The sequence below is a fragment of the Lagenorhynchus albirostris genome, chromosome 16, assembly GCF_949774975.1.
Source record: "Lagenorhynchus albirostris chromosome 16, mLagAlb1.1, whole genome shotgun sequence".
In the NCBI taxonomy this organism is placed as follows: domain Eukaryota; kingdom Metazoa; phylum Chordata; class Mammalia; order Artiodactyla; family Delphinidae; genus Lagenorhynchus; species Lagenorhynchus albirostris.
The window spans coordinates 55,929,194-55,943,018 of NC_083110.1; the positions used below are offsets into that span (position 1 = coordinate 55,929,194).

Consider the following 13,825-nt stretch of genomic DNA (forward strand, 5'->3'; position numbering starts at 1 on the left):
CCTTTTGGTCTCTGGTTATTCTAAATTTTTTTGTTTGTTTTAGCAGCACAAAAATGTACAGATTATCTTGGGAGAGTTTGGAAGTAATTATTTAATTCATACTATAGTTTTTAGTTTATGCTATAGGAGATGAATGTTAGACCCAATTAAAAAATACAAAGGGAAAAAATATTTTTACTGTTACCACTGGATATCTATTTTAAGATATTGCACAAGAAAGAAAACCTTTCTTAAGTTCATATGTAATCATTAACTAAAAGTATGCAACTCTTTGGTTATCTTGAACATTGAACTTTTGTAGATTCTTCAAAGTAACCTAAATGCAACCACTTGTTAATCAACATTTGCTTACTAAGTAGAAGTGATAGAGCATATTTTTCCCTGAGTCACTATGATCACATGTTCCCTTCTACTGAATTACCTCTATGCAATCAATTATTTACAGAAGACACACATTGAGCCATTAAGAAGAGATTTTTGGAAACCATTAAGAAGAGATCTGGGAGAAATCATTTTACCTAAGACCATCAGAGCTAAAGCCAGAATCCAGCCAGGTTTCCTGACTCCTTAACATGCTGCAGTCTTTCTTAGTACAGTCTTTAAATATCAATTATTGCACTTTAAAAGAGAGAATTCACAGCACACCTCGTCTGATAGAATAGGAGCTTTCCTGAAAATGTGCATGTATTTGACATATTCAGATTACATCTTCAGGGCAGTAGGAGAGCTTGTGATTTAAAGAAATCCTGTGGTGTATCCTTCGGTAAAGGGAATCATCACACTATTTTTGTCTTTGTGTAAAATTTTATATACATTAAATCGTAAAATCTTGGAGATCTTCTAGTTGGACTTTCTCCCCAGAGCATATTTTCTCCAGTCTTTTCTACCTTGTAAAGGTGTGGGAGGACATCTGTTGATGTTTTTGCTGTACCAATATGGAGGATTATTCTTTGTAAGTTGTGGAACGTAGGACAATTTTCTTAACCTTTCTGAGCCTCAGTTTCTTAATTGGTAAAATTGGAGTAAAAATACCTATCTCATAGGATTATTGTGAGGATTAAATTACATAAAAATTTTAGAGTGCCTAACATAGAAATGTATTTGTTATTTAAGAAACCCATGTGAGGTTGACATATAAGATGTCCATTAAATGTGAGTTCTCTTAATGCCTGTAGATCATTGATAAAAATGTTGAAGGTGCTGAAGCCACTGCAGACCCTTTTGGAATGCCAGTAGAGATCTTCCTCCGGTTATATCATTTATATCATTCTGTTAATTTATTTGAATATACAGTGGTTCAAGCTATTAAAGGTCCATGTAAATATGCACTCATCCAGTCCATAGAAAACATGATGTATCTTGTCAGGTGCCTTGCTGAGTTCAAGATACGCTACACCTGCTGCCAAAAAAGGAAATTAAATTATGTCAAAGAGTGTCCTGCCTATGTTTTCCTCTAGGAGTTTTATAGTATCTGGTCTTACATTTAGGTCTTTAATCCATTTTGCATTTATTTTTGTGCATGGTGTTAGAGAATGTTCTAATTTCATTCTTTTTATGTAGCTGTCCAGTTTTGCCAGCACATATTGATGAGACCATTTTTTCTCCATTGTATATTCTTGCCTCCTTTGTTGTAGGTTAATTGACCATAGTTGCGTATGTTTATTACTGGGCTATCTTGTTCTGTTGATCTATATTTCTGTTTTTGTGCCAGTACCATACTGTTTTGATTACTGTAGCTTTGTAATATAGCATGAAGTCAGGGTGCCTGATTCCTCCAGCTAACAGTGTCTTTTGCAGAGCAGAAACTTTTAATTTCAATAAAGTCCAGCTTAATAATTTTTGCTTCCTTTCATGGGTCACGTCTTTGATGTTGTATCTAAAAAGTCATTGCCAAACCCAAGGTCATCTAGATTTTCTCCTCTGTTGTCTTCTAGGACTTTTATGGTTTTGTGTTTTATACATTTAGGTCTTTGATCAATTTTGAGTTAATTTTTGGTAATGGTGTAAGGTATGTATCTAGATTTTTTTTTTTTGGCATGTGGATTTCCAGTTGTTCCAACATCACTTATTGAAAATACTATATTTTCTCCATTGTATTGTCTTTGTTCCTTTGTCAAAGATCAGTTTACTATATTTATAAGGATCTATTACTGGGCTTGCTTTCTGTTTCATTGATCTATTTGTCAGTTTTTTTCCATCATATTCCTGAAGTCAGATAGTGTTAGTCCTCCAACTTGGTTTTTCTCCTTCAATATTGTGTTGGCTATTCTGTGTCTTTTGCCTTTCCATATAAACTTTAGAATCAGTTTGTTTATATCCACAAAATAAATTGTTGGGATTTTGATTGGGATTACATTAAATCTACAAATCAAATTACAAAGAACTGACATCTTGACAATAGTGAGTTTTCCTAACCGTGAACATGAAATATTTCTTCTTTGAATTTTTACATCAGGGTTTGTAGTTTTCCTCATATAGACCTGGTACATATTTTGTTAAATTTATTCCAAGGTATTTCTGTTTTGGGATGCTAATATAAATGGTATTGTGTTTTTAATTTCAAAATTGACTTGTACATTGCTGGTATATAAGAAAGTGATTGACTTTTGTATGTTAATTTTGTATTCTGCTACATTGCTATAATCACTTATGAGTTCCAGGAGCTCTTTTTCAATTCTTCTGGATTTTTTACATAGACAATCGTGTCATCTGTGAACAAAGACAGTTTTATATCTTCCTTCCCAATCAGTGTATCTTTTCTTGTTTTTATCCTTAGCTATGAATTCTTCAGTGTTGAAAAGATGTAGTGAGAGGGACATCCTTGCCTTGTTCCTGATCTTAGTGGGAAAGTGTGTATAAGTGTAATGTTAACTATAGGTCTTTTGTAGATATTCTTTATCAAGTGAGAAAATTCCCCTCTATTCCTAGTTTCTGAAAGTTTTTATCATTAGTGCATATTGGGTTTTTTCAAATACTTTCTCTACATCTATCTATTGATATGATCATGTGATTTTTTTCTTCTTTAGCCTGATGTGATGGGTGACATTAATTGATTCTTTTCTAAGAACTTTTTTTAACTGTACAGGCCAAACACAACATTTATAAAGGCTGAATTCAGCCCACGGACCTCCAGTTTGCAACCACTATTTCAAATATTTACTTATTTATTTGGCTGCGCCAGGTCTTAGTTGTAGCACGTGAGATCTTTAGTTGCAGGATGTGGGCTCCTTTAGTTGCAGCATGTGGGCTCTTAGTTGTGGCATGTGAGATCCAGTTCCCTGGCCAGGGATCGAACCCAGGTCCCCTGCATTGCGAGTGCAGAATCTTAACCACTGGGCCACCAGGGAAGTCCCGACATTAATTGATTTTTGAATGTTGAACCAGCCTTGCATACCTGGGATAAATCCCACTTGTTTCTGGTATGTAATTCTTTTTATACATTGTTTGATTTGACTTGCTAATATTTTGTTGAGAATGTCTGTATCTATGTTCCTGAGAGATATTAGTCTGTAGTTTTCTTGTAATCTCTTTGTCTGGTTTTGGTATTTGGGAAATGTTGACTTCATAGAATGAGTTAGGAAATATTCCCTCTGCTTGTATGTTATGAAAGAGACTATAGAGAATTAGTATATTTTCTTCTTTAAATGTTTGGTAGAACCCATCTGGGCCTGGCAATTTCTGTTTTGGAAGGTTACAAGTTATTGGTTCAATTTCTTTAATAGATACAGTCCTATTTAGATTGTCTCTTCCTTCCTGCATGTTTTGGCCCACTGTGTCTTTCAAAGAGTGGTCCATTTCATCTAGGTTATCAAATTGGTGGGCATAGCATTGTTCATAGAATTCCTTTATTATCCTTTTAAAGTCCATGAGATCTGTAGTGATGTCCTCGCTATTCATTTTGTTGATGTTGTTGTTAAATATTTATTTATCTGTCTGGCTCTGCCAGGTCTTAGTTGCAGCACACAGGATCTTTTAGTCGCAGCATGCAGGATCTTTTAGTTGTTTCATGTGGGATCTAGTTCCCTGACCAGGGATCGAACCCAGGCCCCTCCCACATTGGGAGCGCAGAGTCTTAACCACTGGGCCACCAGGGAAGTGCCTCTATTCATTTTTGATATTAGTAATTTGTGTCCTCTCATTCTTCTTTATTAGTTTGGCCAGAGGCTTACCAATTTTTTAAAAATCTTTACAAAGAACTAGCTTTTGGTTTCATTGATTTTCTATTTTGGTTTCCTGTTTTCAATTTTATTGATTTCTGCTTTAATTTTTATTATTTCTTTTCTCCTGCTTACTTTGGCTTTAATTTGTTCTTCTTTTTTCTATTTTTCTAAGGGGGAAACTTAAGATGATTGATTTTAGGTTTCTTCCTTTCTCATACATGCATTCAATGCTATAAATTTCTCTCTAAGGACTGTTTTTGCTACATCCTACAAACTTTGATAATTTGTGTTTTCATTTTCATTCCATTCAAAATATTTTAAAATTTCTCTTGAGATTTCTTCTTTGACCCATGTGTAATTTAGTATAGTGTTGTTTAATCTACAAATATTTTGGCATTTTCTAGCTACCTTTCTGTAATTGATTTCTAGTTTAATTCCATTGTGGTCTGAGAGCAGTATTGTATGATTCCTATTTTTTTGAAATTTATTGAAGTGTGTTTTATGGCCCAGAATGTGGTATATCTTGGTGAATGTTCCTGTGAGCTTGAAAAGAATGTGTATCCTGCTGTTGTTGGATGAAGTAGTCTATAATTGTCCATTATATGTAGTGATTGATGGGATTGTTGAGTTCAACTATGTCCTTATTGATTTTCTGCCTGCTGGATCTGTCTATTTCTGATAGAGGGGTGTTGAAATCTACAACTATAACAGTAGACCCATCTGTTTCTCCTTGCAGTTCCATCAGTTTTTGTCTCATGTATTTTTTTTTTTTTTTTGCGGTACACGGGCCTCTCACTGTTGTGGCCTCTCCCGTTGCGGAGCACAGGCTGCGGACGCGCAGGCTCAGCAGCCACGGTTCACGGGCCCAGCCGCTCTGTGGCATGTGGGATCTTCCCGAACCGGGGCACGAACCCGTGTCCCCTGCATTGGCAGGCGGACTCCCAACCACTGCGCCACCAGGGAAGCCTCTGTCTCATGTATTTTGATGCTCTGTTAGGTGCATAGACATTAAGGATTGTTATGTCTTTGTGAAGAATTGACCCCTTTATCATTATGTAATGTCTCTCTTTATCCCACATAACTTTCCTTCTTCTGAAGTTGTTCTGAAATTAATATATCTGTTCTCACTTTCTTTTGATTAGTGTTAGCATGGTACATCTTTTTCCATCCATTTACTTTTAATCTATATGTGTCTTTATATTTAAAGTGTTTCTTATAGACATAGTTGGGTCTTGTTTTTTACTGACTCTGACAATCTCTATTTTAATTTGTATATTTAGACCACTAATACTTAAAGTGATTACTGATATAGTTGGATTAATATCTACCATATTTGTTATTGTTTTATACTTGTTGCTCTTGTTCTTTGTTCTTATTTTTGTCTTCTACTCTTTTTGTCTTTTTTTTTTCTTGGCCATGCTGTGCAGCTGGTGGGATCTTAGTTCCCTGACCAGGGATCAAACCCTTCCCCCCTGCAGTGCAAATGCAGAGTCCTTACCACTGGACCAAAGAATCAGAGATTCTTTCCTTAGCTGTGTCCAGTCTACTAATAAGCCTATTACATGCATTCTTTATTTCTACTCATTTCTGTTACAGTGCTTTTGACTCTAGCATTTCGTTTTGATTCTTTCTTAGAATTTCTGTCTCTTTGCTTACATGGCCCATCTGCTCTTGCATGCTGTCTACTTCATCTCTTAGAGCCCCTAACATATTAATCATAGCTGTTTAAAATTCCTAGTCTGATATTCCCAACATCCCTGCTATATTTGAGGCTTGCTCCGTCTCTTCAAACTGTGTTTTTTGCCTTTTAGTATGCCCTGTAATTTTTTCTTGATAGCTGGACATGACATTCTGGGTAAAAGGAACAGCTGAAAATAGGCCTTTAGTAATGTGGTGGTAAGGAGTGGAGGGAGAGGAAATGTTTTATGGTTCAGTGATTAGATCTCAGCCTTTTTAGTGAGACTGTGCCTCTGGACTGTGAACTTCACAAGTGCTTCTCAGCTCCCTCCCTTAGGTGGGACAAGAAGGCTAGAGTGGGCTGGAGTTGGGTATTTCGCTTCCCCCCAGGTTGGTTAGGCTTAATCCAGCAGATTAAGCTCTGGTTAAATAGTTTCTTCTGAGGGCAGACTTTAAGAAGAAGAGTGGTATATTTCAAATGGTTAATTTTCCCCTCCCCCTGCCAGAAGCATTAGGAGATTTTTCTCTGACATTCACTGTGAGAAACTCCTCAAGGTAAAACTCACAAAAGTGTGCGGGGTTCCCCTATAACTGAGTCCCCGTGGATCTTTTTGATATTTCAGACTTGACTGAGACTCAGTCATCCAGTGGAGATTTGTGAACAAGATCTAGAAGCAAATGAATGCCATCCTAGAGGGATTCATAGAACTGCCTCCTACTGATTTGATTAAAAACGCTGATGAAAGTGAGCTTTGCAGATGAAAGGAGTTGCTGATGTGCAGCCTTGGCAACGTGGACGTGAACGACTGGAGACAACATTTATATACAAGAAGGACTACTGCCCAGACCACCCTGTCATTCAGTGGTTCTGGAAGGCTGTGCTGCTGCTGAACACTGAGAAGCATATCCAGTTTTACTGCAGTTTGTCACGGAAACATCCTGAGTACCCAGGAATGGATTTGGTTCCAGTGGTCCCCAGCTGTTTACAATATAGCAATGGAGAAGTCCTGGAAAACTTCCCAGAGCTCACACATGCTTTAATCGCCTTGACTTATCTCCAACTGAAACCTTTGAAGATTTATGAGAGAAACTTGTGGTTGTGGAAGATACACAAGGATTTGAAGGTGTGAATTAAGTGCCCCCTGCCTTGGGATGGTTGTTTGTGGAGCAAGTCCTGCTTGCGCTTTTGTATTTGCCTAACAGACTTGGCAGAGGCAATGGCAGAATAGCAGTTGCAGGGAGTGGCTCCTGGAGCAGAGCCTTTGCTCATGCACTTGTGTAACAGAAAGTGGGGTCCAGCTGCTCACAGCTCAAAAGCCAATAAAGAGGCAAGGTTGGTGGAAAGGAAAGTTCGCTTTATTTTGGTTGCCGGCAACCGGGGCAGGGGGTGGGGGGCAGGGGGTGGACGCCTGTCCAAAGGCCAACTCCCCCCCACTGACAATCAGTGGGCAAGAACCTTTATAGACAGAGGGAGGGGGCTGCATGCAGAAGCAGCACAGTCAGCTCTGACAGTCATGTTGAAATTGGCCATCAGTGGTCTGATCAGTGTCATCTTGATTGTTTTAAGTACAGTTAGTCTTTAGTTCCAGGGTCGGTTTGTTCCCATTTCTTCGAGGCCAGTTCTCGGAACTGTGGCAGCTTAAGTCATGGCTACAGTCTAGTCATCATGTAGTTAACTTCTTCCAGCTGGTAGGGGTTTCAGAATCTACAAGACAGCTCACAGGATATGGGTCAGAATTATTATCTATAGCCCTTGAGAGGGACTAAAAGTCCTTGACTATGCTTAATGACTAAATTATTATTATTTGGTCTCCCTTGACTGTTTCTGTATTTTCTCACTTCTCTGATTAAGCTTATTTTTTGGCTAAAGTTTTTTCACAGACAAAAGGCAGGCTGAGAACATGGGGGACAAGGACCATAGGGTCCTTCTCTGTTTCACTTACCCAAGTTCAGATGTGGGAACCTAGTCCCAGGTCTTGCATTTTCCACCACAAATTATCAACTGGATGATATCAACTGGCTACACTAATTACATTTCAGGAGAATTTATTCTATTTATGTCGTGCCTCTGTAGGCGAAGCCCTTAATAAATATTTTACATGCTTAAAAAAAAACAAAAACCTCTCAGTGACCCTGACTCTCTGACACTGAGCTTCTATCAATTAGTCAGTTATAGTTCAGCTTTGCCTACCTTGGCACTGGTTCCACAGAAATTTTAGTTCATGGATATTTGTTCTGGTAAATAGTGATTCTCTGTATTTGCCTGTCTCTCTGATTTGGGGGACAGCAATTTGCCCTGTGACCTCACTTCTCTTATCCATCTGAGAAAAATTTTTGACTTTTCAGTTTGTTTAGCTTTATACTTGTTAGAATGGAATGGTAACTTTCACGCCCCTTCATGCCAGAACCACACACATCTTTTTTCATTTAATATTATATATATATTCCACCTGGGTCAGTATGTATTCTATAAGCATTTGTTTTAATGAAATTTAGATCCTCAACTTTCTCTTTTTTTTGGCTACACAAAATGTTTAAGCACAAACAAGTACAAATCCTGCTGCTTTTTTTTTTGAAAATATATATTTATTTGGCTGCACTGGGTCTTAGTTGTGGCGCATGGGATCTTGGTTGCCGCATGTGGGATCTTTAGTTGTGGCATGCAGGATCTAGTTCCCTGACCAGGGGGTCAAACCCGGGCCCCCTGCATTGGGGGTGCAGAGTCTTAACCACTGGACCACCAGGGAAGTCCCCTGCTTGTTTTAAAACATGATTATAATCTCTATTAGTCACCTTTGGTTCCTCTTACTTGCAAGAGACATCATGGGGGTTTCATTTTATTTTTAGAATACCACGCATCAGGTCCTCTCTTAAATCTGGATGAACATTACCAAGCATAGCTAATTTGCTCTCACAACTTACTTGCTAGACAAATGCAGTCAATAAATCCTCCTCCATTTGCTTGAGAAATGGAGGTCTAACATCATTGTCAGAGAATAACAGGTATTTTGTTAGAATTGCAATACTGGTGTTGCTTTTCAATCAATTTTTTAAAAGAATGGAACTTGCTTAGAGTTTGGCAATTTATAAATCTTGATTTATATAATGGGTCCTCATTTAAATTTTTAAATTGCCTAAATTTTAATAACATAGTTTCTTCTCACTCTCTTGAGCCTATTTAAAGAGTCCTGAAGGGACATGAATTGGAATTGTGTTAATTTAGAAGCTTTAGTATGCTAATCAAAGAAAGCTGACTCCTGTATGCTAGAGACTTTCTAAGGCCCCTTAGATATTGTCCTTTATTAAAGTCAGAAGTTCTATAGAAGTTAATGCATATTTTTATCATCCCTGGTAAAGGAATTCCATTTTGCAGATATTGACTACTAATTGGTAAACGTGAAAAAAGCTAATGGTTCAGAGGAAGGAAGAAGGCTCTGAGCCTTAGAATCACACACTGGTGTATAATATACACAGTGTATTCTAACTCTGATCAGAAGCACATGATAATAACAACTTCTCAAACATACAGTTTTAAATGCCAGTAAATGTAACCCAGCAGGACCCTGTGGGACCTTCCTAGGACAGACCCCTCCCCCATATCCTCTGCTTTAGCTCCTCTCTGAAGTACCCAGATAATAGTCTTTATGCACATTTCCTGAGCTTTTTTTACAAACGCGAAAACCACCACCAAATGGAAGAAATTAACTACTTGATGATCATGAGCACGTAGCCCCCAGACCTACTGGTGCCTGAGGATCGATAATGTTAACCCCTCTGACACCGCCCTGTTACCTCACAATCGACCAATCAGAGAATTGTGCATGCGCTGATTGCATACCCTGGGAAGCCCCTCCCTCACCTAGCCTTTAAAAATGCTTTTTGAAGCCCATCGAGGAGTTCTGGTGTTTTGAGCACCAGCGCTCCTGGGCTCCGTGCTGACGCGCTGCAATAAACGCTGCACCTTCCTTCACCACAACCCAGTGTCGGTAGATTGGCTCTCCTGCGCGCGGGCCAGTAGACCCAAGTTTGGTTCGGTAACAGAAATACCAGAATTATGACAGACAAAAGCAAACAAGCAAGGTTAACAAATGAAGATTTCCTGTTGTCTGCCACCTGCCACGGAATGGGTTCCTGTTGAATACTGCCTGACAGAAATTGCCACTGATGAATGGTCAGACAGCCAAAATCCCACATTACTGACACCAGAGGGGAAGAATAATCTGATAAATGCAAATCTGAAAAGCGACTTGGTTGGTGAGAGCCAAAAAGCTCAGTCATTATCTACACCACTCACCAGAAGACCCAGGAAAGGTGAGCTGTGGGCCTATGGGTTCAACATTGGAATGAGGTTTACCTTCAGGCTGTATACTTCTCTTGGCTCTGATGATAGAACTCAGGTGGGAAAGTCTTGGTAAACCTCTCTGGGTTGATTACCTCCATTGCTGCTTCCTGCTTTGTTTTCTTGGGAGATCTCATTCAGCCCCGCTGCTGCTGCCCTCCTTGCCCATTCCAAGCGTGATTGGGGTGGTCTTACTCTCTGTGAAGGTGGAATTGCATTGGAGGGGTTTCTCTCAGCTCTTCTGCCTCTGCCCTAACTTTCCGTCGGTGAAAGCTTAGAACGCCTCGGTGTTTACTCTCAGCTCTCCTAACTGCCTTCTCCAATTTTGTTGTACTGTTCTGATCACTTGGTAAGACCAGTGTGGCAAGGAATCGGGGACAGTGCAGTCTTGAAACCGCACAACTCAGATGGGACTTGAACCCAGCCGAAACCCAGCTTGGGATTGAACCCATGGGCTGAAACTCGAATCCACTGTCTTTTTATTAATTCTGTATGTTTTTTGGCTGCACTGGGTCTTTGTTTTTCTTTCCTTTTTTTTTTTTTGTGGTACGCGGGCCTCTCACTGTTGTGGCCTCTCCCGTTGCGTAGCACAGGCTCCGGACGCGCAGGCTCAGCGGCCGTGGCTCACGGGCCCAGCCGCTCCACGGCATGTGGGATCTTCCCGGACCGGAGCACGAACCCGTGTCCCCTGCATCGGCAGGCGGACTCTCAACCACTGCGCCACCAGGGCAGCCCTGCACTGGGTCTTTGTTGCTGCACACGGGCTTTCGGTAGTTGTGGAGAGTGGAGGCTGCTCTTCATTGTGGCCGGTGGGCTTCTCATTGCGGTGGCTCCTCTTGCGGAGCGCGGGCTCCTGGCGGGCGGGCTTCAGTAGTTGTGACACGTGACACGCAGGCTCAGTAGTTGTGGCACATGGCTTTAGTTGCTCCACGGCATGTGGGATTTTCCTGGACCAGGGATCGAACCCTTGTCCCCTGCATTGGCAGGCAGATTCTTAACCACTGTGCCTCCAGGGAAGTCCCTGAATCCACTGCCTTTTAATTAAGATTGCACACCTGGTCTCAGGGCTTAATGAAGCTCAGGTTCTTTATTTCTCAACACAGAGGAATTCAGTGAGAGGCAGAGTAATAGGTAAGAAGTGGGTTTATTTAGAGAGATACACATTTCATAGACAGAATGCAGTCCATCTCAAAAGGTGAGAGGCCCCGAAATATGGGGTGGTTAGTTTTTCTGGACTGGGTAATTTCACAAATTAATGGGTGGGAGGATTATTCCAACTGTTTGGGGAAAGGGGCAGGGATTTCCAGGAATTGGGCCACTGCCCACTTTTAGCCTTTTATGGTCAGCCTTGGAACTGTCATGGTGCCTATGGCCCTGTCATTTAGCATGCTGCTGTATTACAATGAGCATATAACGAGGCTCAAGGTCTACTGGAAGTTGAATCTTCCGCCATCTTGGACCTAATCGGTTCTAACCAGTTTATGTCACGTCCACAACGGTTATGTCATTCTTAAAGGGTTGTGCCCTGCGCCCTTCTCTCCTGTTTCATTCTGACTGTTTCTCTGGCTCCTCTAGAGTATAATCTGTCAGCCCCACACGTGGCCTGGAAAAGTTTGTTAGAAGATAGTGATTTCTGCTGAACCCCCTTTATGGTAGACTACTCCCTGCTCCATTTCAGGCAGAGATGAAAGCTGCTGTGGCTCTCTTCTGTCTTATAAAGGTCTTGTCGTTTCTGGAGTTTAGTTGGCAAACTTTTCTTTAAAGGGTCAAATAGTAAATATTTGGGGCTGAGTGACCCAAGGGGCAAAATTGAGCAGTTCTTACTGAAAGGCTGTTCATATTGAATAGTCTTTTTCACATTTTATAATTAAAAATGTAAAAACCAATCTTAGCTCCGAGACCAGACAGAAATAGGAGTCAGATAAATTTGGCTCATGGGCCAAATCAACCTCTTGTTTGGTTCATTTAGATTTCTTTGTATCCTCACTGGTGGATTTTTTTTTTTTTTTTTTTTTTTGCGGTACGCGGGCCTCTCACTGCTGTGGCCTCTCCCGTTGCGGAGCACAGGCTCCAGACGCACAGCCTCGCAGCCATGGCTCACGGGCCCAGCCGCTCCGCGGCATGTGGGATCTTTCCGGACCGAGGCACAAACCCGTGTCCCCTGCATCAGCAGGCGGACTCTCAACCACTGCGCCACCAGGGGAGCCCCAATTTTTAAAAATCTATAATATCATCTTTCCAGCTTGTTTCTGTTTGTACGGTCAGAGGTCTGTTCCAAAGCCACTATAATAATGTCATGCCTTTATCTGATCCTGGATCTGATCTCATTTCAAGGCCTAAATCATTTTCTGCTGTAATAAACACACAGAGAAGTATGGAAGTCCATCCTTTTTTCTTTTTTGAGTCTTTTATTTATTTATTTTTAACATCTTTATTGGAGTATAATTGCTTTACAATGGTGTGTTAGTTTCTGCTTTATAACAAAGTGAATCAGCTATACATATATCCCAATATCTCCTCCCTCTTGCGTCTCCCTCTCACCCTCCCTATCCCACCCCCCTAGGTGGTCAGAAAGCACTGAGCTGATCTCCCTGTGCTATGCGGCTGCTTCCCACTAGCTATCTATTTTACATTTGGTAGTATATATATGTCCATGCCACTCTCTCACTTCGTCCCAGCTTACCCTTCCCCCTCCCCGTGTCCTCAAGTCCATTCTCTACGTCTGCGTCTTTATTCCTGTCCTGACCCTAGGTTCTTCATGACCTTTTTTTTTTTTAGATTCCATAAATATGTGTTAGTATGTGGTATTTGTTCTTCTCTTTCTGACTTGCTTCACTCTGTATGAGAGACTCTAGGTCCATCCACCTCACTACAAATAACTCAATTTTGTTTCTTTTTATGGCTGAGTAATATTCCATTGTATATATGTGCCACATTTTCTTTATCCATTCATCTGTTGATGGATACTTAGGTTGCTTCCATGTCCTGGGTATTGTAAATAGAGCTGCAGTGAACATTGTGGTACATGACTCTTTTTGAATTAGTGTTCTCAGGGTACATGCCCAGCAGTGGGATTGCTGGGTCATATGGTAGTTCTATTTTTAGTTTTTTAAGGAATCTCCATACTGATCTCCGTAGTGGCTGTATCAATTTACATTCCCACCAACAGTGCAAGAGGGTTCCCTTTTCTCCACAACCTCTCCAGCATTTATTGTTTGTAGATTTTTTGATGATGGCCATTCTGACTGGTGTGAGGTGATATCTCATTGCAGTTTTGATTTGCATTTCTCTAGTGATTAATGATGTTGAGCATTCTTTCATGTGTTTGTTGGCAATATGTATATCTTCTTTGGAGAAATGTCTATTTAGGTCTTTTACCCATTTTTGGATTGGGTTGTTTTTTTGATATTGAGCTGCATGAGTTGCTTGTAAGTTTTGGAGATTAATCCTTTGTCCGTTCCTTCATTTGCAAATATTTTCTCCCATTCTGAGGGTTGTCTTTTGGTCTTGTTTATGGTTTCCTTTGCTGGGCAAAAGTTTTTAAGTTTGGTTAGGTTCCATTTTTTTATTTTTGTTTTTCCATTTTTCTAGGAGGTGGGTCAAAAAGGATCTTGCTGTGATTTCTGTCATAGAGTGTTCTTCCTATGTT

At 40.3% G+C, this 13,825-nt stretch overlaps 1 protein-coding gene and 1 non-coding gene across 2 annotated transcripts in view; one reads left to right on the top strand and one right to left on the bottom strand.

Annotated features, from left to right (window-relative positions):
- The window catches only part of CUTC (cutC copper transporter), a 42,083-nt gene extending 34,897 nt beyond the window's left edge, over positions 1-7,186 (top strand). The window contains exon 10 of the mRNA XM_060126636.1: positions 6,461-7,186. Coding sequence (XP_059982619.1) covers positions 6,461-6,470 — 10 coding nt within the window. The 3' untranslated portion in view covers positions 6,471-7,186. The remainder of the gene's footprint in view (positions 1-6,460) is intronic.
- On the bottom strand, positions 3,275-3,347 carry TRNAA-CGC (transfer RNA alanine (anticodon CGC)). Its single transcript has one exon. It is a non-coding gene; the product is annotated as a tRNA-Ala (tRNA).
- Positions 7,187-13,825: the final 6,639 nt, after the last annotated feature.